The sequence below is a fragment of the Primulina tabacum genome, chromosome 4 (genome assembly GCF_025594145.1).
Source record: "Primulina tabacum isolate GXHZ01 chromosome 4, ASM2559414v2, whole genome shotgun sequence".
NCBI lineage: Eukaryota > Viridiplantae > Streptophyta > Magnoliopsida > Lamiales > Gesneriaceae > Primulina > Primulina tabacum.
The window spans coordinates 925,188-949,134 of NC_134553.1; the positions used below are offsets into that span (position 1 = coordinate 925,188).

General features: G+C 31.8%; 4 protein-coding genes across 8 annotated transcripts; all 4 read left to right on the forward strand.

Annotated features, from left to right (window-relative positions):
• Positions 1-2,148: 2,148 nt before the first annotated feature.
• LOC142542171 (uncharacterized) lies at positions 2,149-8,419 on the forward strand. Of its 4 annotated transcripts, none has more exons than XM_075648662.1 (8): positions 2,159-2,305; positions 2,546-2,617; positions 4,610-4,721; positions 5,746-5,815; positions 6,210-6,463; positions 6,686-6,799; positions 6,967-7,016; positions 7,904-8,419. In XM_075648662.1, exons 3-8 carry the CDS (start codon positions 4,632-4,634, stop codon positions 8,310-8,312), a joined length of 987 nt encoding a protein of 328 aa, XP_075504777.1. In that variant the 5' UTR covers positions 2,159-2,305; positions 2,546-2,617; positions 4,610-4,631; the 3' UTR covers positions 8,313-8,419. The 4 variants fall into 4 exon arrangements, with proteins under 4 accessions (XP_075504776.1, XP_075504777.1, XP_075504775.1 ...); XM_075648659.1 differs by lacking the exons at positions 2,159-2,305; positions 2,546-2,617 and adding exons at positions 3,464-3,485; positions 3,541-3,595 and having other exon boundaries at positions 6,967-7,018; positions 7,924-8,419; XM_075648661.1 differs by lacking the exon at positions 2,546-2,617 and having other exon boundaries at positions 2,149-2,305.
• A 3,323-nt stretch (positions 8,420-11,742) lies between these two features.
• Positions 11,743-13,790, forward strand: LOC142541375 (serine/threonine-protein kinase BLUS1-like). Of its 2 annotated transcripts, none has more exons than XM_075647913.1 (2): positions 11,743-13,471; positions 13,614-13,790. In XM_075647913.1, the coding sequence occupies exon 1, from the start codon at positions 11,950-11,952 to the stop codon at positions 13,417-13,419; it is 1,470 nt and encodes a 489-aa protein (XP_075504028.1). In that variant the 5' UTR covers positions 11,743-11,949; the 3' UTR covers positions 13,420-13,471; positions 13,614-13,790. The 2 variants fall into 2 exon arrangements, with proteins under 2 accessions (XP_075504028.1, XP_075504027.1); XM_075647912.1 differs by having other exon boundaries at positions 11,743-13,509; positions 13,696-13,777.
• Positions 13,791-15,892: 2,102 nt separating this feature from the next.
• Positions 15,893-16,582, forward strand: LOC142541307 (transcriptional regulator SUPERMAN-like). Its single transcript, XM_075647863.1, has one exon. The coding sequence runs from the start codon at positions 15,893-15,895 to the stop codon at positions 16,580-16,582; it is 690 nt and encodes a 229-aa protein (XP_075503978.1).
• A 3,137-nt stretch (positions 16,583-19,719) lies between these two features.
• LOC142541308 (uncharacterized) lies at positions 19,720-20,256 on the forward strand. Its single transcript, XM_075647864.1, has one exon. It carries the CDS (start codon positions 19,720-19,722, stop codon positions 20,254-20,256), a length of 537 nt encoding a protein of 178 aa, XP_075503979.1.
• Positions 20,257-23,947: the final 3,691 nt, after the last annotated feature.

Below are 23,947 nucleotides of genomic sequence, written 5' to 3' on the forward strand. Positions count from 1 at the left end.
CCACCACCAGGAATGTTGGTGCAACCTGATGCGCCGGAGGGAGGGACTGGACCCCTTTCTAGTGAGTTAATATATATACGCTTCAACTTTAAAACTTCCCAATGGTTTTCTTGCAATAATCTACTACTCTGGCTTGGTTCGATACGCAAAATTAGAATGGCAAGTACCGTAAGAAGCAAAATGCAAGAGCGTCTCATTTTGTATGCAAATATGTGGGATTCCACATTATCTAGCCGCGCGTATATATACGGGGAGAGGGGAGGGGGTGGGGGGGTGGTTCGGAAAAAAATTCTTGAAATTTAATGCATGATGTCTATCAAATGAAATTATAACATTTTTCGAACAAGAAATTTTATGAGATAAAATCATAAAATGCACCCCTTGATTCTATATGTTACGTTTGTTGGTTTTGATTGTTAAGGAAAAAAAAAGTTTTTTTTGATGTTTTTGATTGAATAATCGAAATTGTTCAATACGTTAACGTTCACATAGAAGATATAAAAAAGTTAGGTAGAGTACTCTACTTTTCTCTATTGTGAATGTGTTGAACATATATGTATATTAACTAGTCAAAATTATAAGGTTTAATTTCCACAAATTCGATGTCGGCTTACTCCTTTGTTGAACCCAATCAGAAATGGAGGGCTCGGCGAACAAAGAACGTAATACTAATCTTAGAGTCAATTGAAGAATTTTGATTAAATATAAACAATATAAAACCATGGAATTTTATTTATTTTCCTAATTAGGTTTAGGTTTGTAGACTTGTGGGATTGAAATTGAAGTTTCTTGGCTGCTAAGGAGGTTGCTTGAATATAAAACGTTTGAATTTTATAACATTTAATTTTAGCGGCGTCTATTAATGCATATCAAGAGGTGTGCAACATATCTTTTCTATATATATTATATTGAGTAGTCTTTTGTGAGACGGTCTCACGAATCTTTATATGTGAGACGGGTCAACCTTAATGATATTCACAATAAAAAATAATACCCTTAGCATAAAAAGTAATATTTTTTCATGGATGACCCAAATAAGAGATATGTCTCACAAAATACGATTCGTGAAACCGTCTCACACAATTTTTTGTCATATTATACGCACACACATTTATATATGTTTATAAGTTATTTGAAATTATTATTCTCTAACTAAAGACGATTATTGTTTTTCAACTATCAATCAAGAGCAATACCCACACTATATATCATTAAACCCAAAGTTTAGTGATTCAAATGTCCAAATCAAGAGTAAAAATTTATAAATACTTCAATCTTTTATTCTCAACTTATATTAAGATAAATTAGTTATCAATTTTTAAAAATATCGGTGATGAAATTATTAAATTGTATAAAATAGTTTACATAATTTTAACTATTTTAATACTTTGTTCATTTTTTGGTGAATTAATAATTACGATGCATCAATTTCACCAGAAATTTGATTAGCATATCTATACTATATATTATATATTATTAAATTTGTGGGGTTTAAATAAACTAAATCGCCATATTTTTCTATGTATTATATATTATTAAATTTGTGGGGTTTAAATAAACTAAATCGCAATATTTTTTTGATATATAAAAAATACCTATATGGGCTTAGGTTAATTTTGTTGTCATGTTGTTTTTTTTTTAATAAAAAAAATATCCATGTCCTCAAATTACAAAAATATTCAATTTTATTTAATAAAATGTCATCAAAACTTATTTCAGTAAATTTGTATCCCATTTATAACTAACATATCACAATAAAAGATTTTTTTATTTTTATCTGTACTCATAACATGAAATATTATTATAAAACAGCCCTTTTTAAAAAATTTAATTTCAATATAATATCTAAAATTTTCACATACAAATTATTTGATGAAAAAAAAAATAGCGCCAAGGGCACTAGTAATATAATTAAAAAGTAGGTTAATGGTACAGTGTTATCCGTGCACGGTGACTTGATCAGCCTTCGTGACTAATGCCTCTTTTTTTATTATAAGTAATCTTGTAAAAACTGAAATAAAATTTAATTTGGTTTATTTTTTAATAAGTTTTTTATATTTCTTTCATAAATTTAGTTTTTCATAAAAAAAAAGAATAGGGAGCTAAAAAAAAAAAGAAAAAAGATATATTTTAGAGATTCTAAAAATGAAAAGTCGGGCCCATCTCCTCCTCTCCTCTTGCACCATTCAGTGTTTTATCTAAGCCTAATTTCAATCGAATCCAGAGCGGACGCAATAAATCTGTTTCTGTGCAGATTTCTGGTGTGAATAAGAGCAACTGGAGTGAATCCTTCGTTGGAAGTTAGGTTGGTTTTTGGAAATTCAGACGTTAATTATTCAACTATGCATCATTGCTTCAGTTTTTGTTGAAGAAAAAAATATTTGAAACAGTTTCGTCTTTGTTTTTCAAAATATGTTTTGATCTAAATTTTTTTGGAAAAAACATTAAGAACAATTATAGAAATTTTTTTTCTTTGTTTTTGTTTGCAATCTTATTTGGATTCGAGTTTAAAATATTATAGAATATTTCTTTATTTGATTGTCAGAAAAAAAGTTTAAAGAAGTTTCCATATCATGATTTGGCATACATTGGAAGCCGATTTGTTAAATTTTAAGTGGTGGGTTGCTAAAACTTTGAACTGATGGGATTGATTTCAAATTGGTTTTAGTCTTGTGGTCAGCGATTTCATCAAAGTGAGATATGATAGTCATTTGATTTTGTACTTATTTATTCTTTGTCATAAAAGCTCTAATTTATTCTTTGACATTTTCGAGACCTTTCTAACAAACGTTTGCAATTCTATGGCGGATGTCCTCCGGTAAGATGTAAGATGCTGCCTGTGTCGATAAATCCCTCCATTGTTTTGCCACAGAAATTGCATACATACCTTTGGAATTTTAATTTTTTTTATACAATGGGGTTGGGGAAATTTTTTTATCTAATCTAACTACTGCCTACACAAGTTTGATTTGAACCAAAGAGACCTCATCCTTACCACTAGGCCAAGGGATCCTTGAAGGAATTTTAGTTTCTATTATTGTCCTATACTTCCATGCTGGATCTTTCGAAGGACTTAAATTTCCGAACTTGTTATTTATTAGCAGCAAGAGAAAGTAGTGGGATTTTCTTCGAAAAAAGAGAAACTAGTGGGATAGGATTTGAAGTGATTTTGCGGTTGGGATTTTATGTTTTAGGCATTGGAGGCTGGTTTTAATGTTTTCCAAGCCCTGTATGCAAATAATTGCAGCCGTGAACCTTGTGGAAGGAAGAGAGGAGGAATTCATTGTAACAAAGAAAGAGATGGGGATCAACTACAGTGTGGAGGATGATTATGAGATGGGATCTCAGCACAGTTGAATAGGGAGGTTTAGGGTGACTTTGGGTTGGGTTTAGTTGGGATGGACCTTGGGTCCTTTTTTACTCGTTTAACGTGAACTAGAAGTGCCGCATTGGATTTTTTCAGGTAAAGACAACAAGCATGACTTGTACCCAACAAACAACATGAGCCTGGGAATGCCTTCCGAAAGAGCTGTACCCAAGGTATCAGGGGTTCATGTGCTGCGCTTGGTTGCGTCCCAGTGTCTAAGCGATCCAGGCACGCTCCTTCAATAAATATGTTGTTGATGTCGAGCCAGATTAGAAATGGATGGATAAAGTTATTTTAAATTTTGTCGATATTATATTTTGAGTTATAATATGATACAATAAACGAGTATTTATGGAAAGCGTTGAAAAATGTTTTTGAAAGTAATAAACTATTAAACATGTTGCGGTGAGAATTAGGGAAAATATGTTTTGGAGGAAGAGAATGGAAACAGATGATAGTGATAATATTTTTCGGGAGTGGAAAAGTATCCTTGGGAAATAGAAAAATTGGACAATGAAGTGCCTTGATAATAGTTTGTATTAACAACCAGAGACAGAGCACACCAACAAAATATGATGTATTGTTGTATCATCTTCTGTCAAGCAACAAAAAATGGGTTTCATGGCTGTGCCCACAAGAGGTAGATAAACACTGCAGATGGGTAGATAATAAAATCCCCTGAGGCCCGACCTCTGAATTTACTGTCAAGCTGGCAGCAAGCATAGATCCTCAGAAATATTTTTGCTATTAACCCCATGCCGTTGTTGGATATGAACATTAACTAAGTGATAATTTTTGCTACATATTTTCAGACAATAGAATGCAGGTAAAAATTTAGAATGGGATTTCCGCTCTAATAGTATGTTGAGTTTTAAAATAGAAATAAAGTGAAAAGAAAATGTGACGTAAATCAAGATTTATGTGGTCCGACATGAACTCTACATCCAAGGCAATATTCAAATCACATTAAAGATGTCATAGTTTAAATAATATCAAATCTGATTGACTGATTCTATAACATATTATTTGTAATCATTTCTCTATCTGAAGTTGAAAACAATCATCAACTTGGAATAAAAATGAAGGTATTATTGGATGAATGCAGTAGGAATAAGTTAATCACAGTTAAATCATATCAAAGATATATTATTATCTTAATAATATTGAATTCGATTCTAGAATGTGTTATTTGTTTCATTGTATTATTACTTGAATTTGTTGTATTTATGGATGCATGAACAGAAAATTTCTTTGCTGCATTCTCATGGACAACAATCTACCTTTTAAAATCGGAGACCTGGCTGAAGCAAGGACTTTCGAGCATGGTTATCGCGGTGCATGGTTTCGATGCAAGGTATGGTATTGAACGGGATTCTCAAAATGTTCTGTTCTGATGCTTATGGGGTCTCCTGTCCTTGAGTAGTTTGTTTAATACCTTCAAGTTTAGATCTAATGATTAGCTTGTTCAGACACATATTTTGATAGTTGCATAGGATAGTTCGAAAATAAATGGAATCCATCCATTTTTATGATCGCAAATATATCACCTCTTGAACCTCTTAGTTTCAAATACCATCTAAAAACTAACCTATTTTTGGTCTTACGAGTTATGCTTCTGGTTCATTGCTTTAAGCATAAAATACTATCCGCTCCTTTGAAATTGGAAATAATGTGACTTTCTGTTTGCTTATCTTCTCTTTGTTGCTAATATATGGTTCTTTTTAGGTATCTGTTTAGATTTTCTCTCTTGTTAGCTTTATCGTCTACGAGAAAGGTATATTCTATCTTTTAAGACAGAGTGATCGAGAGGTTTTTGTTTCCAGAAGCTGTCTGTTTGTATAAAAAAATTCAATTGATGGTAATTGCATATGCTTTATCCCCTTAATGTAACTGGAACTACAACTGAGATGAGTTACTCGATCATGATTTGACCTCATAAATATTAAGGAGCCACAGATTAATAGTTAGTTTTCTTATTCTGAAGATATCTGATGTTATTTTGTCCCCAATTCAAATGTAGGTAGGTCTTCTCTGCTCCTCTTATGCATCATCTTACTCTAGGATGTTTTCCTTAGGATCTTATGACTTTTATACTGGTTGGATTCATTCAATAGTAGAAACTTGTCCAACTCCAGCATAACAAATCCTAAAATTAAGTTTCTTTAAGATTTTGAGTGGTTGCGTCTGTAAAAGTTTGAAAAGTCTTCAAAGATTGGATGATGCTTGCAATTTTCCTCTTCTGGTTGTGTTTGGTCTGAAATTCATTTCGGTTTATTTTTTTCCTTTTGAACAATGTGGACCAGATGGAAGAAGTTCTAGTTTGCAAAGCCACACCACTCTTTTCTGCTATTCACGTAAGTTTCATTCTTTTTTACCAGATTATAGACATCTCCACGAGAGAAGGGAATGCTGGACATATCTCAGAATATTATGACTTCCCTGATGAAAGTTACTATCTGCAGTGTACTTTTGCTGACATATGTTTTCTCCTTGGAGCAGAATTTATGTAACATGCGTCATTAGTGTCTTCGCCTACTGGAGGAGTAATTTGATGGTGATAAATGTGCCATTATTGTAGTGTTTCATGATCACGTGGTGAAGAATTTATCAATTTCTATTTTTATCATTGGAGCTGTCATTTTGGAAATTCAGCTACTTCAGATCTATGTTAAGCATCAAGTCCTGAAGTGTGACCATGCATGCTTATGTGTCTGTGTAGAGATGAATCACAAGATATGTTAAATGAGAAGTTATTTTTAATATGAACACATTTGAGTAAACCATGGGTTTTGCTCTGCTCAGGAGATAAATATACATGACTACTTTTGAATTACCAATGCAGAACTGGAATGGACTGAGTTCTATCAGATGAATCCTTATCGTGTGGGGAGAACAAGAGAAAGAATAGAATTGATGTTACGTCCACCCTACCCACCCTTCTACAATAAAAGCCAAATGCCTCTTGTCAGTGAAATTTCAGAGGTGACTGTCATTGTTGATGAAGCATGGAAGGTCGGGGATTTAGTGGACTGGTGGACTACTGACTGTTATTGGTCCGGGAGAATTAAGGGGCTATTGGGCGATTGCAAGGCCACGGTAATAATTGCTGATTTGTTTCCTGGGCTTGGCTTATGATAAAGTTTTTATTTCCATTACCAACTGATCCAATAATTTATCGGGAACGTATAAAAGCATTTTAAATGATGTTAAAGGCTAAAGTATTTTTTCATTAAGATTTTGGCTCTTATTGTGGCTATATTTATTTGTCAATACACTAATCACTAACTAGTGTTTCTATTCTGGTTACTGTAACTTTAGCTTAAACTGAGAAGACCTCCTCATGGTGAAGGCAAAACCTATGAAGTTCTTTATAAGGATTTACGCCCATCTCTAGATTGGTCTCCACAACGTGGTTGGACTGTGCCCACTCAGGTTTGTTACTTTTGGACTACCTGATTTTTATTGAAGCGTAAATTGAGTGACAGCAACCAGAATTTAAGTTGAGGGAAGAGCGCCTGTGTTATGTTATGTCATCGCGCTCAGTTTACCCATTGTAGCTTCTATATTTGAAGTATGTATTTCTTTTCTAAACATTGCAGGGTGGAAAACATGGTCGTGTTTGTGCTCGGATTATTGAACCTCTAAATCAAAGTAAGATCATCCATCCAGAATCATTTTCAAGTAAAATGTTTAACCAAAATTTTAGAAGATGGTTTTGGTCCAGATTTGTCTGTTGACTTGTCATTCGCTTTGTAACCACCTGATGTTACTAAAAACCACGTATTCTCTTCTTTGAAGACTATAATAATTGTAAATTACAATGTTGATGCACGAATATGATATATGGAAGTCATCTATTTTATATACTTAAGTCTTGAGAATCTGTAAAGAATGCTTAGGAGTCACCTATGCTGATAAGGTTGTTATAACTCTCATCTGTATGAGGCGTACATTATTATGTTTGAAAATAGAACTTCAATATTTTGTTTGATCATATGAACAGAGAAGCATCTATTATTCTCTCTTTTAACTCTCTGTCTCTTTGGTGCATTCCAAGAGTAGTTTCTAGGGCCTAGTTGAAGTTTTTTTTCTGGTGGTGTTTCTGTATCCGGTGGTGATGAGCTAATTTACTTTTGTTATAGTTCATACTTGCATTCTGGCCGGTAGGCATAATTTTAAAATTAATCATAAATTACCAAAATAATGAATTCCATTTTGTTCTATTTGGCGCCTAATTTGTCTAAACCAATTTTTTTCTCACCTAGCAGTGCCATCAACGTGAAAATATTACATTCACGCTACTCTATGAAATCCTGCCTTGCATCATTGCCCTTTTTGTCATATGCCCGTTGCATGTTTTTGTTCAAAAGATGCCTATGGGTAACAGCGGAGATTCTTGACGTGCTTGCGCTCAAGAAAAATATATACACGAGCGCACTGGGCTCAATTTTTTTGCACGTACCATTTGATCTTACTTTCCTATATCTGTGGAATCAAATATGATATATCTGCTTCATTTGCGTTAATATGGATTTCAATGCTTCCATTTTCTAAAGCACACAAAGCAGGTCAAGAAACCATGTCTGATCGTGAAAATGATGAATCGAAGGACAAGAGAACACCAAATATTCAGACTCAAGGTTCTGAAGACAGAAGAATGTCAGAAACATCAAATACTCAGAGACGAAGTTCTGAAGACAGAAGAACGTCAGAACAATCCGATGATCCCCATAAGGAGCATGGAGCTGGTGGCAGGGTCGCCCTTAGCTCCGTGGAGACCAACACATTAGAGGCAACAATAATGGACTTGGAAGAACTTTTTTGCAAGGTTAAATGGATCAAGAAGATTTTAGGACACGGGGTTTCTTTTTCTGATAGTGTGAAGCCTGAATGGGAGTTTGTGGATGAGTCTCCTGCCTCTTCGGCGCCCGCGGCGCCCAAGTAAATTTATCTTTATAGCTGTGAAAATTCGACTAATTTTCCGTACAGTTTGATTTGTCAACAAAACAGAATTAAACAAGTTCACAAATATGGTCAAGATTTACATGTTTGTTCGAGGGGTTGAACCTTGTGTAAGTGTCCACAGCTTTACCTTCTTTTTTCCATATATTAAGATGGGAGAATATAATAGTAACTAAACCCGCAACAACTTAGACTCGAATGATGCCCACTCGGTTATCACTGTAGTCCTAAAAAATGTTTGATGAAATGGTTTGGATGAACCCCCCCCCTCCCCCACCACCCATGTATCACAATCTTTTGTTAATCTCGCTTGGGAAAATCGATTAGCATTATTTTTTTAAAAAGTTTATTCTGCATTTCAATATTTTAGTTCATCTCTATATTGTATGCTTAAAAGTATTTTATTTTTAGTAGTCTTGTATGATTTAAAGTTAGTAAAATACCATTCTTTTTAGTACCCTTTTCTCTATCTCATTATCTAACTTATTTCTACTAGAAATAAATTTACTCAACAACTTTTTATCATTTTCTCCATTTCAATTTAATAATTTAGCCCATTGTACATTTTTCATTTTGGTGCGCAAACTTTCTTTAACAATTACATTTAAATGTTGATTTTTTTTATTATTAAAGTCAATACATTTATGATTAAATGATTTTTTACAATATTATTGTTTTTTTTGGAACTAAATATATTTAATTTAATGATAGTGATAATTTCTCTTTGGCATCTCATATTATTAATATCGAGTATCACACTTGGTTTTTTGCTTGAAAAATAAATTGGAGCAAGTTTGATATTTTTTTCTAAATGCTATTATTTTTTATTTAATTTACATATTTAATTCATATTAATAATAATATTTTAATAACTACATAAATTTTTATTATAAATAAGCGTATAACCATGCTAGGATCGATTGAAAAATAATCATTGAGCTACAATAGCTCAATTCTTGAAATATTGAACACCGAGAAAGTAAAACCGAGTTTGAAAACTCAAAATAATATCTTGTATCAAACTTTTTGAAAAGCATTTAAAAGATATACAATTTGAATATGTGAAAACGTTTTTGGTTGAAACATTTTATCGAACACTTGATATGCAATATTTGAGCTTTTGAAGAACACATAAATACTTCAAAAATGCATTTTAAAAAACAGTAGCAATAATTAAATGCAATAAATAAATAGACACTTTTACGTCACCTCTTTTCTACCTAGAAAGACTCCTAGAAGAATTTGATTTATACAACTCCTTATACAAACTCATTTCAACTTAGGACTTATCTATTGCCTAATTGAAACTCTTAGCACACTCGATTGTAGGACGCAATCTCACAATCCGCGTAATATTTAATATCTCTTATACCTAGACTACAAACACAATCTTTAATGTCTTTGTGTGATGACTCGCTCAACTAAATTTTGAAGTACAACTATTTTGTATATATGTGAATGATCGTGTATGAGGAATTTTACAGTGCATGTATATATCAAATATATCATCACAATTTGACTTGATCTCATTCTAGCTAATTTCTTCATGTATGTTGCTCATGCTTTGAATCTCATTTCAAATCTTATATTTGATCTTCAATATGTTATATTTATGGTCTCCAAAAATGATTTAGAATTTAGATACAAGAATATGATCATTTGGAAAAGTTGTGTATGGATTCTAACATTGAAACGGTCAAATTCGTATTTCTAACCATTTTGCGGAACTGGATTGTTGATGGTCTAATCTAATCAACCATCAAATCTGATTGGATCTGATATTGTCTACCATCAGATCAGCTTGGTCTGATCTCTTAGGTCTTAATTGAGCTTAACTAAGTCAAGCTTATAAAGTTGAAATGTTCTATTCTTTAGATTACTCTCAATTCATTAATTTTTGGGCAAAGTGATAATATGAAAGTTGTATGCATTTTTATTATCTTTCCATGGAATCAAGAATCACTCAATTTTAAGTTCGTATGATTGAGATATGCTCGACACATCTGACAATTAGCAATCTTGAACATGTTCTTCATTTAGTGTATAATCAACAAATTCATTATGATTTATCAGCTTCTTCTGCTCCAATTTAGACTTTGATTTATGAAGAATATTGTTAGATCATTCTATTATCTTTGTAACACATATTGAATCTTTCCATTTGAATAAACGAGCTGAGATATATGACTATACTAGAACTAGTCAGACTGAGCTGATTGTTGTTTTCGTTTCCGTCAGCTTGATCTCACGACTAATATTTTTCCTAGATAACGTTCTAACCAACTGAGTTGTTGTGATAAATGACTTGTGGCATATTGAGTTTTCCATTGAGTCATTTTGCAGGCTTATTATCAAAACACTGCATCTCGTCAGATTTTCAATTTGACTAATTTCGAGTTTCAACTTCCAACTTGAGATAGCAACTTCACACATAAATAAATTCGTTAGAAACACAATAACAAATTTTGTTATCATCAAAATCAAGATTACTTGTGTTTCTCGACCAAAAACCATATTATGATATTTGGTCAATTGTTCATATGAAGTTTATCAATTGCTCTAACCACTTTAGTGTACGCAACATAGAAGTTCTTCATCTAATTTACTCATTTTTAGTAATGATATATTGCTTTATAAGTATGTCTTATTGTCTTAAATGTAGGACTTGATAAAAAAAGTGCATCATACTATTATCAATATTGTGTAAAAAAGTAAACTGCGGATGTACATTAATATTAATTAGCATTTATTGCATGGCAATTCTTCCACGCTTATCCATATTTGATTAAACATAATTTGGAACAATTTATCTGTTTGTTTTGCTTTATGCATATATATTGATGTGTGTGTGTACGTTAGCCAAGAGAAGTGAAGCATCGAAGTGCTCAGGACTAATAATCCGATTCAAATCAATGTAATTTATATTTATTTACTTTTTTTATAGTACAATCACCATCATATCAAACTATTACAATCATCACAAATAAATTATTAATATCAACACACTAAATTAATGCAATTCAGAATAAATATAATTTAATGAAGTTATTAATTTCAAATTTGTTTATATATAAAAGTATGATAAATTTTAAATATATCACAAAATGTTGATAATTATATATAATTATTTGACAAAAACTTGTGTGAAACGGTATCATAGGTCGTATTTCGTGAGACAGATATCTTATTTGGGTCTTTCATGAAAAATTATTGTTTTTTATGCTAAGAGTATTACTTTTTATTGTAAATATCGATAGAGTTAATCATTCTCATGTCTCACAATACCTACTCATAACAAAATAATAAATACGCATCATGTTATATAGACAACGTTTCTATACATTTTTCTCTTCCTGTTTCTTATTAAACAGTTGAGAAACTCACATGAATCAAACATTCATTTTCAGTGTGTACACATAAAAGAATTTCACAAGAAATCCGCGTAATTCATCTTCCTTTTCTATCCGTTTCTTCCTTCTTCCTCATGATAGAAACCTATCGAGTTCGCATATTCACACCGAGAACCTCACATTGTTCCTTTTTTACTCAAGAAATCGAGCACGTACAAGTTATATTAAGAAAATCACCAACATACAGAGAAGATAATCAAGAACACGAAGATGGAAAACAAAGATCAGAAAGAAGAAGATGATTCAAGCCGAAATAATCAGTATCCTCTTGACTCAAGATGCTACGAAATTCTTGATGAAATCGGTAGAGGAGTTAGTGCAATTGTGTACAAAGCAATATGCATTCCATTAAATTCTTCAGTTGTCGCAATCAAAGCCATTGATTTGGAAAAAACGAGAGCAGATTTGGATGGCGTAAGACGCGAATCCAAGATCATGACACTTCTGTGCCACCCCAATATCCTCAGAGCTCACTGTTCCTTCACTGTAGAAAGCCAGCTTTGGGTGGTGATGCCGTTCATTTCCTGCGGTTCTCTGCAGTCGATTATTTCTTCTTCATTCCCTGACGGATTTGCAGAACCCTGCATCGCGACGGTTCTTAAAGAAACTTTAAGCGCCTTGTCATATCTACACGGGCAAGGCCATTTGCATAGAGATATTAAGGCAGGAAACATCCTTGTCGATTCGAATGGATCAGTTAGGTTAGCGGATTTCGGGGTTTCGGCCTCGGTTTACGAGTGGAATTCTTCGTCTATGATTCTTACTGATGTGGCCGGGACGCCGTACTGGATGGCACCTGAGGTTATACATTCACACACAGGGTACAGTTTTAAGGCTGATATATGGTCGTTTGGTATCACCGCAATGGAGTTGGCACATGGGAGGCCTCCTTTGTCTCATCTACCTCCTTTCAAATCGTTGATCATGAAGATTACAAAGAGGTTTCGGTTTTCTGATCATTATGAGAAGGGTAAAGATGGAAAGGGAAAGAAATTTTCGAAATCTTTTAAAGATATGGTTGGTTTGTGCCTTGACAAGGATCCTTCAAAGAGGCCATCAGCTGAGAAGTTATTGAAGCATTCTTTTTTTAAGAACTGTAAGGGGAGTGATTACTTGGTGAAGAATGTGTTGCAGAGATTGGCAAGTGTTGAAAAAAGGTACAAAGGGGAAAAGATTCAGAGGGCTTTGTCATTGAATAGAAGTGATGACACCGATGCTGATGATGAAAACGTGTGTGATTTTCCGCCTGAAAATGGGAAGCAGAGAAGGATCAGTGGGTGGAACTTTAATGAAGAAGGGTTTGAATTGGAGCCTGTTTTCAAAAACTGTATAGAAGGTGATCAAAGAGGTTTGAAACAGGTGAGTTTCGGAGTTGAAACAATGCTTCAAGAAAATAGATCGAATGTCGATGTGCAAAATGGTTGCGGTGTTGACAAGGGAGTTGTGATGGACAGTTTGTTGGTTTTGAAGAAGAGTTTGGATTGTCAAAGGCAACAGGTTGTGCAGATGATCACGTCTATGTGCCTGGAAGAAAGCGTAGAGACGATGGGGGTCAGCAAGGAAGAGCAGATGATACAGGTGATTGAGGAGCTGAGAATGGAGGTGGAGAATGAGAAGAAGAAGAGGTTTGCTGTGGAGATGGAATTGGAGTTTCTTAAATTGCAGCTTACAAGGAAGTAGTTGTTCCTTTGGGCTATCAAAATAAACGTAAGAATTAAAACATATGCTATGTGTAAATCTTAGATAGCAATGAGATTTGGATCCTCTGCTGTGGTTGAAATGTGCTGTATTTTTTTTACACGAGATGATCAGCTGATCTCATGTCATGTAAAAAGTGCACAGCATTATGTGCTGTGTTTTTAATAACAGCAGAGGATCCAAATCCATAGCAATGTTGGTATTTGGTTAATGCAAGAAGGGGGGTGTGTTGGCAATAGTTCAGGGTACGTGTAAAAGATTTTCTTCATTTTTAATGTCCCTATGATTTGGGTGGAACTAATTTGGGCTATCACCCGATTGCGTTAAGTGGGCCTTTTTCTTTAGCTTAGCCCATGCTATTTTAAATTTTCAGTGTGTGTCTTTTGGCTGACAAAAAAGAGAGCAGAAACTTCACCATTGACTTTCTAGATAATTGTGCTTTTTTTAAATAAAAAAATTTCTCTTTTTATATTTGCAAAAGTCTTCTCCGAAATTTAGTTAGGGTTGACTAATAAATCTTTCTTCTCAAATTTGTTAATAATATAAAATTAAAATCTCTAATTGCTTTTGTCATGCTCAGGATTAATTTTTAACTACCCACGTAAAGTTTTCTCCGACATAATTATTTTTGTGGGCGCTTCTTATGTAACATATTGTAAATGACATCTAATCATAGATATAAAATAAAAAGGTTCAAATTCACATATATATTTTTTCCAAAATTAAAACCATGCATGAAGGCAATTATACCTGCAGTAGGGGCAGTGTTACCTTAAAAAATTGAAACTAGGAGTAGCCTAGGATGGAATCAGTTCATTGGCCACCAGTCATTCACTAAATCTGACCTAAATAGGGCACAATCTTTTGTATGGTTCTGGGTTCTGAGAAAAGCTTGCTCTTTTTTAAGGGAGAAAATGGTAAGCAAATCTTGGTCACTGAGATATACTTTTCTTTGTGATCTAGCTAAGGTGTTTATTTTACTAATATTCTCCAACGATAAAGATTTTTTGGATGTCAGGGAACAACGTGAATATCTACTTATTAGTAATCATTGCGATTCATGTAATTCGCAGTTTGGCTAGCTCATGCATTCATAATACAGCTAGTTGTCAAGTCCTTAATTTGCAAGAAAAATTAGGTACTCGTGTGCTTGACATATATATTTGTGTATATATAATCCTCGTCAACATATCATATAATTATATCTTGGCCATGCGCCTAAAACCCTTAATTAAATCTAACCCATACACCCCAAAAGAAATAAATGCTTGTTTTGAAATGTCAATCCTGAGAACATACAAATTGACAGGAAAAGCTCTGACCCAGCTGATAATATACGTTACAAGCAATATGCCTTTATTTATATATAAGGTGCATGAGGACCATTCCACTCAACACCTTCAATAAATGGTGTGATATATATATATATTAGATGGGTTCAGGGGTTCATTCTTTGTACATCACACTACAGGTACAAGTATATATAACTCATACCTAACATAAAACAACGTGGATATTAATTATTACCCAAACAAATCCACCGCACTTATTGCATGTATCAATATTTCTTCAGTTTTTTTTGTCATTTATTCACCCATGGATTCATGAATTCAGATCGTAGCATTATTCGATGTATCTGAAAGTTTAGCAACGACGTTTGGATATTTTTTTTCTTTTTGGATACTAAAAAGTGTCACAATTCAAAACGTCAAACAACTATATATATATATATATATATATATATATATATATATATGTTTGACATGATTCTAATTAAGCATGAGATTCGTTGTCTAAAATTCGATGCTATAGATGAAAACTAAGACAAAAACGTAACGAGGAATAAGGAACATCGACTAGATGTGTTTCCCAAAATGGCATAACTTTGGAGGACGAGGTTGTACAATTAGTGATCAGTAGTGGCCAAACATAGGGAACATGCACTGTATAATTCCATCCAATCAGATTATCGTTTGCTGGCTTAGAATTTGATGACCTCTGCAAATCACTCATCACTACCTGATCACTACTGTGACAAGCCCTCTAATTATTTAATTTAATTTTTTTAAAAGCATTATGTTTTAATTTAAAGAATATTCCAACCTATATTCAAATACATAATGACAGTTCTTTCAAGGGTCAGTGCTGTAAAAATAAGTTACTGTAATCCCTCAAACTAATAAAATAAGCAACTTAATTTCAAATGATTATTATATTAAATAAAGTAAAAATTGAAAAAACTAAAACTGATTTTCATCCTCTTAATGTTTTAGATAATATTCCCTTGAATTTCTTAATTAAGTTTCCGGCGCTTCAATGTAATAAAGATGTATCTCCCACACTCGTGACCCGCTACCTATCTCTATTTATATAAGCCCTGCCCAGTTATTCTTCCTTATCTTGTCTGTGTGGCCTTTTGACACTTCACGCATTCACAATTCTACGTACACGGAAAATGGAGCGATCAAGAATCTGTTTGGGCAGAAATACAAAGCAGCAACAGAGCAACAATAGTACACAAGACATTCAAGAAATGAACGTTTACAAGTTCAAGGGAAAATGGGATTTTTTCCACGAGTTCAAAAACAACAACAAAAATGCAGAGGACAACCAAGTTGGAGCTGGATTTTCATGGCCTCCAAGATGCTATTCATGCAGTTTCTGCAGAAGGGAATTTAGATCTGCTCAAGCTCTAGGGGGACACATGAACGTTCACAGAAGGGATAGAGCAAGATTGAAGCAATTTTCTCCGCCGAAGATTAACCAAAATATTGATCCTAACCCTAGTTTTATGTCATCTCACTGGACAAGATTCCCTCATTACACTTCTCCGTTGCCTCCATTTTTCCCTTCTTCACATTCCCATTTATCTTCATGTTTAGACAGTAACCATGCTAGTTTCGAGAGATCGATGGAGGAAGGTGCTTTGTTTGAGAACTTGAAGCCGAGCTCAGGGGATTTGATGAAGATGGAGACTCAGAAAGCCTTTAATAGTGTCGAAAAGCTTGGTTCATTTGTTTGTGAAAAAGGGTGTGAAAATATTGTGAAGAAAGATTTGGTGATATTGGACCAGCTGGAAATTGGCTTGATTAGTGAATACTCTCAAGGGGAACTGGATTTGGAACTTCGACTAGGGTACACTTAAAGAAATTCTCTTTGATAAATCATATGATTTCTTAAGCATATTGTTAGCTTTATGATTGTTTTTCCTTTACGAATCTAAAGAAATCACGAAACATTTGCTAAGATAAGTTCTGCCGCCACTCTCTAGTTCAAAAGTTACCACCCGTCCTCCTCTCTTTCTTTGAAAGAAGCGGCGCACAGGAGATGACACTAAAGGCATCACTCAGCTCAAACACTTTCTTCATCTTCTTTTCGTATGAGGAGAAGTCAATTCTTTAGCATATACATTGAGGTGTACGTATATCCTGTTTTAATCCCAAAACATCACTGATATTACTGAAAACACCGAGATCTCTTTTCATTATTCAAACACACAAAAGCGTTGCAAGCGTGTCTGAGGTTCATATATGGATGCCATGTCAAACCACAATTTAGTCGAGGTGATGGTTGAGTATATTATACTTAAAATACAAGGTTACGGTTTAAAAGTTATAATAAGAAATATATTTGAAACATTTTTCTATGTGCGGGATCAGTCTCCAAGAGCCACTCAAACTCTATCGTGGTCATAAACACGAAAAAAAAATCAAATAATTATCAAAAAATCATTCAATAGACCTAATTATTTTGTAGTATATGTGACTTTAATATGCATTATGGGCCACTGGATTGATGAAATCCCAAAAATGAGATAGCATGCAAGTTCCCGACAAGTTGGTGGTGTCAAATGGCATGATGACATTTCGTAAAACGGAATAGATCAATGAAATGATATGTTTTGGTCAGTTTCAATATATATATATATATCCTCTAACTTTCTTGTTTTAACTTATTATGTATATGAAAAAATACGATAAAATTTGCTGGATAGTTAAACAAACTCATTAATTAAGAATGTCAAAGATATATTTCTTTCCATCATTTAATATGCCACCATTTACGTTACTCCTTTAATAAAAATTTCTAAATCCATGAAACATGAGACCGTGCACAGTTTTATTTTGTTGGGACACAATGAATCATGTTATATCTTAACATCATAAAAGCCACATTGTGTACGTGTTGCATTAATTCAGTACTACACATGTTAGCTAGTATTATTCGGGAGCAGGTATCTTGTGAAGCAGTCTCACGAATCTTTATCTGTGAGAGGGGACAACCCTACCGATATTCACAATAAAAAGTAATACTCTTAGCATAAAAAATGATATTTTTTCATGGATGACCCAAATAAGCTATCCGTCTCACAAAATACGATCCGTGAGACCGTCTCACACAAATTTTTGCCATTATTCGGTCATGGGATATATCTTAGAAAAACATACTTTAATATATTGTCATATTTATATTTTATAACAACGCATGAGGCAAATGAGTGATATTGTATTCTCTGCTGCAAGATGCCAAATCAGAGAATTGCATGAAATTGAATAGGGCATAATTAAGTCATGTCACACTAGCTAGCCATCCCTTCAACTGTTATAGCAGCTTTGACCAAAGACGAGGCTGAAAAAGTTGGCAAAATAAAATCATGAATTTTACTCATTTACAAAGACGTTTTAGCTAGGAAACACCTCATCAGTTATATCAGATCTGAAATAGGAGTTTATTCCTGCAAAACAAGACGCATTACTCGGATCGATATGTATAATTAATTACCTTTACTAAAAATGAACACATTTAAAACCACCCAGTACTTATATTATTCTATGTTGAACAAACTCAAACATAGATACTCAATATGAAAATTGAATATTAATTTGAAATGTTATCAAATGTGAACATGATTCGATAATGCGATCCGGTCTTACGAAATTTAATAATCAAGCCGTTAGTAGCTTACATGCGAAGTTTACGTGCACTTTTCAACTAATATAATTTTAAAAAGAGCTTAAAATTTGCAAATCAATTTTTGTCACAAGAAATGGTCAAAAAAGTTCATAGTCTTGTCGTTTGTTAAGATAAACGCGTAATTTGGCCGTCTATTGATTTTTCTCTTAAAAAGAGGACAAATGTTAAATGCCGAATCGAAGTTGAGAAAAATCCATGTGTTACGTCTATTTAATCTTTTATTTACTAGATGTTGGGATTTATGAGATTACTTATTACGTGGAAATATACAGTATAAGTTCAACTCGAGGAAGTTTGGTTTAATTTGGTGGGCCAGAAAATTAAATATAAAATGATTAAGTGTATATGTTAAATGAAATACCAAAAATTACATGAAAATCTATCCTAATTTTATAAAGGAAAAATTATTGCTGCACGTAGAAATCGTCTGATTTTTTTTACGGATGCCCTTTTCCAATAACAAGAAAAATATTTGATGTATAAGAAAAATATCTTGCCTAGATATAAATCAAGTGTATTGTATAATCATATATGATAGATTTGTTGTAACATATGAACTAAGTTATCGGCTTAATTAAATGAAAAGTGGTGAAAAAATTCAGAAGTTGAACAACTAAATTGTAAAATTTCGTAAAAAAATGTATGTTTCAGTAATTTAATAATAATAACAATAACAATATACCACCAAAATTTAAACTCTCACTTAATATAAAAAATAATATAATTTGAGTAATTTAATAACAATACAACACCAAAATTTGAACTGTCACAAGTCTTTTTTTACCTTAATATATGTTTCATCATAGATAAGAAAAATGTCATTTCGGTAAAGATGCCGAAGAGATTAGTTACATTAATAATAATAATAATAATAATAAATAAATAAATATATATAGTATAAGTAATTCATCATAAAGTTTTAAAAATAATTGTGTAAATATATATAAAAAAATCTGAAAGGTGACTGTTAATAATCCAAAATTCGAGAAGACTAAGTTCATGCCTATGCCTGTTTGATGATGAAGGAGAGGAGACACCAAAGACTTTAATATAAAAAAAACACCAGACATTTGAAGCCGGCTAAAACAATAAAACCAAGAAATATATAACAGAAAATAAAATAATAAAAAACTTTATCACAAAATAAATAAATAAATAGAACAACAGTCAAGATCAAGAGCTTAGTCTTGAGTTTAATTTCTCTCCCGATCCCAACCCTAGCTCCCAAGATTATTGTTTCCCAAAGAGCCTACATATATTTTTTCCAATCAAGAATTTCTCCAAAAAAAATTCCGAAAGTGTGAGCTGATGGAGGCCTGGAAACACATCAACTGCGATGTAATTCCAACTGCAGAAACTGACCATCAATCGGAGAAATTAATTAATGAAGACAACACCGGCGTTGGAAGAGCGTATGAGTGCACTTTCTGTAAACGGGGCTTCACTAACGCGCAAGCTTTAGGAGGGCACATGAACATACATAGGAAAGACAAATCCAAAGTCAAGAAAAGAAAAGGAGAGGAACCCTCAAATCAAAGCATCAAACCGGTCGAAAAATACTTGAATTCGAGGTGTTTTTCTCATGTTTCATCAGGTCATGAAGGGCATCAGGTGAGTTATCAAGTGTACTTGCCATCATCAAACCCTAGTATTCTAACTCAAAATTATCAAAAGAATATTATTCCTGTTGGGAGGCCAGAAGAGCAATTCATTGATTATATGAAGGTAAACTTAAGTATGAGAATCGGATTGCCCCCACTTGTGGATGAGGAAGAGGGTTATAGAGATAGGATCTTGGAGGGAAATGAAGTGGATTTGGAGCTCCGATTGGGTCACGACCTGTGATCTATCAAGTTTTCAAATTCGACAAAATAAATTTGCGATCGGCTACGTACCCATGGTGTAAAAATAGCGAGTTCATATAATATTTATCATTTTTTAAAGGAATTTAATGAAGGACGTATTGATATAAACATTTGGAGGGATTGATCAAAATTACTCTGTGTTCGTATAATGATAATAAATATGCAGATGTTATTACTTACTTTGCTAAACTATGATTATAGCCCATTTCAAAAAAAAAAAAAAACTATGATTATAACCTATAAAGATCATGAGAAATCAATATATTTGAATAAGATAACAATGCATAAAACTAATATTTTGTAGAATTTGAGCCAAACATTGTAGAAAACAAGAAAGTGGTATCCTCTGAACCAAGCGGAAACATATATTATAGACGATAAATATATATAGACAGCGCCAATTGTATACAGGGTAAACGATTTAAATGGCATGCATGACATGGATTTTATGTTTTTACTTGAATTCCATTATTTGTGAACTTTGTATGATCGTGGCATTTCTAATATCTCCTTTTTATTTGTATTTTAGAAGAAGAGTTATTTAATTAATTGGTTAAAACTAATTTTCTAAAAAAACCTATCGAATCACTATTAAATAACATACATAGTCTATTTATTATAATTAATCTTTCAATATTTGAGTTATCATCTTGTGATATGAAATCTTTTTCCATGAAAAATCGGCCGCAATTTTTTTGATAATTTCTTCCGAAATTTATGTAAGAATTTGAATGAGGTCGTGGAATATAACAATATAAAAATGTCTAAATTTAGGTATATATATGTCGGAGTTCTAAGAACATTTTCGTCAACATGAGATGATACCTCGATGCAACATGATCAAAAACCAAATCTCCAAAAAATAAAAGGTCTTGTTTTATTAATTTGAATGTTATACGATTATCTCACTAAGACTTTCTCAAACAACTTTCGTATTATGTTAATAAATACAATTATCATATATATAGGAACTTCGACGGCTAGGGAATTAGGAAAAAAGATATTAATTCTAGCAATTAAAAAATGCAAATTCCAAATAATTAATTAGGTACTAACTTTGAAAACAAAGACCATCGAATGGATGAAAAGGAATGCATAATTTCTGTCATGCAAAATTAATAACAAATAACGAGTGATCCAAATTCATTCGAACGAGTTAGTGGGCTGGTCCAAGAGAAAGCCTAGGATTAAATTTGTCGTAAAAAAAAAAACCCCAGCTCATAATTATTGCTTTGAGAGGACACATGAAATTTTCTATTTCATAATTTATTATTTTAATTTTATTTTCTCATGTAACTAATTATATGTATTTTAATTTCTAAAGTTGAACTATGTGTATTATTTACCTGTAGATACAATATTTTAGTATTTATAATTTGGAGCTCGGAAAATAATAGAAGAAGAAGCTTATTATAATATATGAGAGTCGAGAGAGAGAAAAAACTCTAATCATAATCCAAATTTTTATGTGCATATTCGTTTAATCCAATTAATTTTTTCCAAATTGAAGATAATCTATCAAAAAAAAATTTTGGTATCCTTTCCATCAAGAATTTCATGAATGATGCCTTTTTTAGCTCTAAAAATATATTTAATAGAGGAAACTAAAATAAATAAAGATGGCTTCTCTGTACAGTTTCTTGGTGGAATTTTTTGGATCAAGATCCCCTGCCGTGGGATCACAGAATTTAAATTGATATTTTTATATTTTAATTATTATAAAATCAAAATTATATTTTTTATATTACAATATGTGATTAATAATTCAATTTAAAGTTACAATTTTATTTTTGTTACAAATATATACTGTGGTGGTAAAATGACGTCTCTTTTATTATTTTTCTTATAATTTTTTCAACTCGTTTTTTTTTTCTAAAAAATGTTAATAAAATTTTAATTTTTTTGTTACAAATATGTGATTCCGAACGAACGAGAAAAAAACGATGGTACATTCAATTTTTTTAAATATTGTAGTTCTTTTTAAAAAACTATTTTCTCCTTTTTATCTTGTTAATTTTTTAATTAGAAGTTAAAATTTTATTAATCACATATTTGTAACAAAAATAAAATTAACGTCTAAATACATGAAATATATATATATATATATATATATATATATATTTTAGGGATATAAGAAATAATCCAAATAAAAAAATTTACAAAAAATTTAAAAAGGTTGAACATATCGAACAATTAAAAATAATACCACAAAATTGACACGATATAAAAAGAAAATTATATTGTATAATTTTTCTTGTTCAAAGCTTAGTCTTTTTTTTATTTTTTCATATTTTTTTTTTAAAAATTGGATTATTTCTTAAATCTCAAAGAAAGGAAAAAATATTTTTTGTATTTAAAACTTTAAAAGGAATGAGAAAAATTAACAATGCAAAAAAGAAGAAAATAATTTTTCAAAAGAATTAGAATATAAAAAAGCCAACAAGATTATTATTTTTGTTACAAATATGTGATTAATAAAATTTTAACTTCTAAATAAAAAATTAACAAGATAAAAAAAAGAGAAAATAGTTGTTTTTTTAAAGAACTATAATATTAAAAAAATTGAATGTACCGTCATTTTTTCTTATTCGTTCCAAATCACATATTTGTAAAAATAAATTAAATTTTTTATTAACAATTTAAAAAAAAAGAGTTGAAAAAATTATAAAAGAAAAAGTAATAAAAAACACGTCATTTTATCTTCACAATATATATTTGTAATCAAAAATAAAATTATAAATTTAATTTGAAATATTAATCACATATTTTAATATAAAAAATATAATTTTGATTTTAAATTATTAAAATATAAAAATAACAATTTTTTAAAAAATAAGTTTTTTTTTTAATAATGAACAGCATCCTCTGCCGTGGGTTACCCACAATAGAGGATCTTGATCCGAATTTTTTGAACTTGAAACGAAATGGTAAGTCTTGCGATTGCGAATTTCGTCATCTTAAAAAAATTTAATCGCCATTAAACAAAAGGTAAGTCTCTGGGAATGTTGCGTAATTTTCAAATGTTATAGTGAGAATGTGTACCATTTGCATGATGTAGTGGCTTTGAATGTGACTACTTACCATCGTGGATCATAAAAGCAGTCAACTTCAGATCAAATAATGCCCAATATACACATCGTTTAATTCAAAATGAAATTTATATATATATAATGAAAATTAAATGTTTATATTTATTAAAAAAAATTGTTCCTCAATATCTCTATTGACAAAAACTTGTGTGAGACAGTTTCACATGTCGTATTTTGTGAGACGAATATCTTATTCGGGTCATATATGAAAAAATATTATTTTTTATGCTAAGAGTATTACTTTTTATTGTGAATATCGATAAAATTGACCAGTCTCATAAATAAAGATTCGTGAGACCGTCTCACAAAAAACCTATTCATCTATATTTACAAGTCCTTTGACTGAATATATGTCTAGATTAACAGTTGAGAAACTTACTAAATTTGAACTAAAGGTGATGTTTCATAGTTAATTTTTGAATTCTGTCCAAATTTATATGTCGGACCACGACGCTCTTTATGAACAAATTAACAACAATTCTCGGTTTCTAGAACGATGGCAATTTCTTGTTGAATGCATTGAAAAGGAAGTTTATAATACTTAATTAACTGTCAAGAAAAAATATCCAATCTCACAAATAC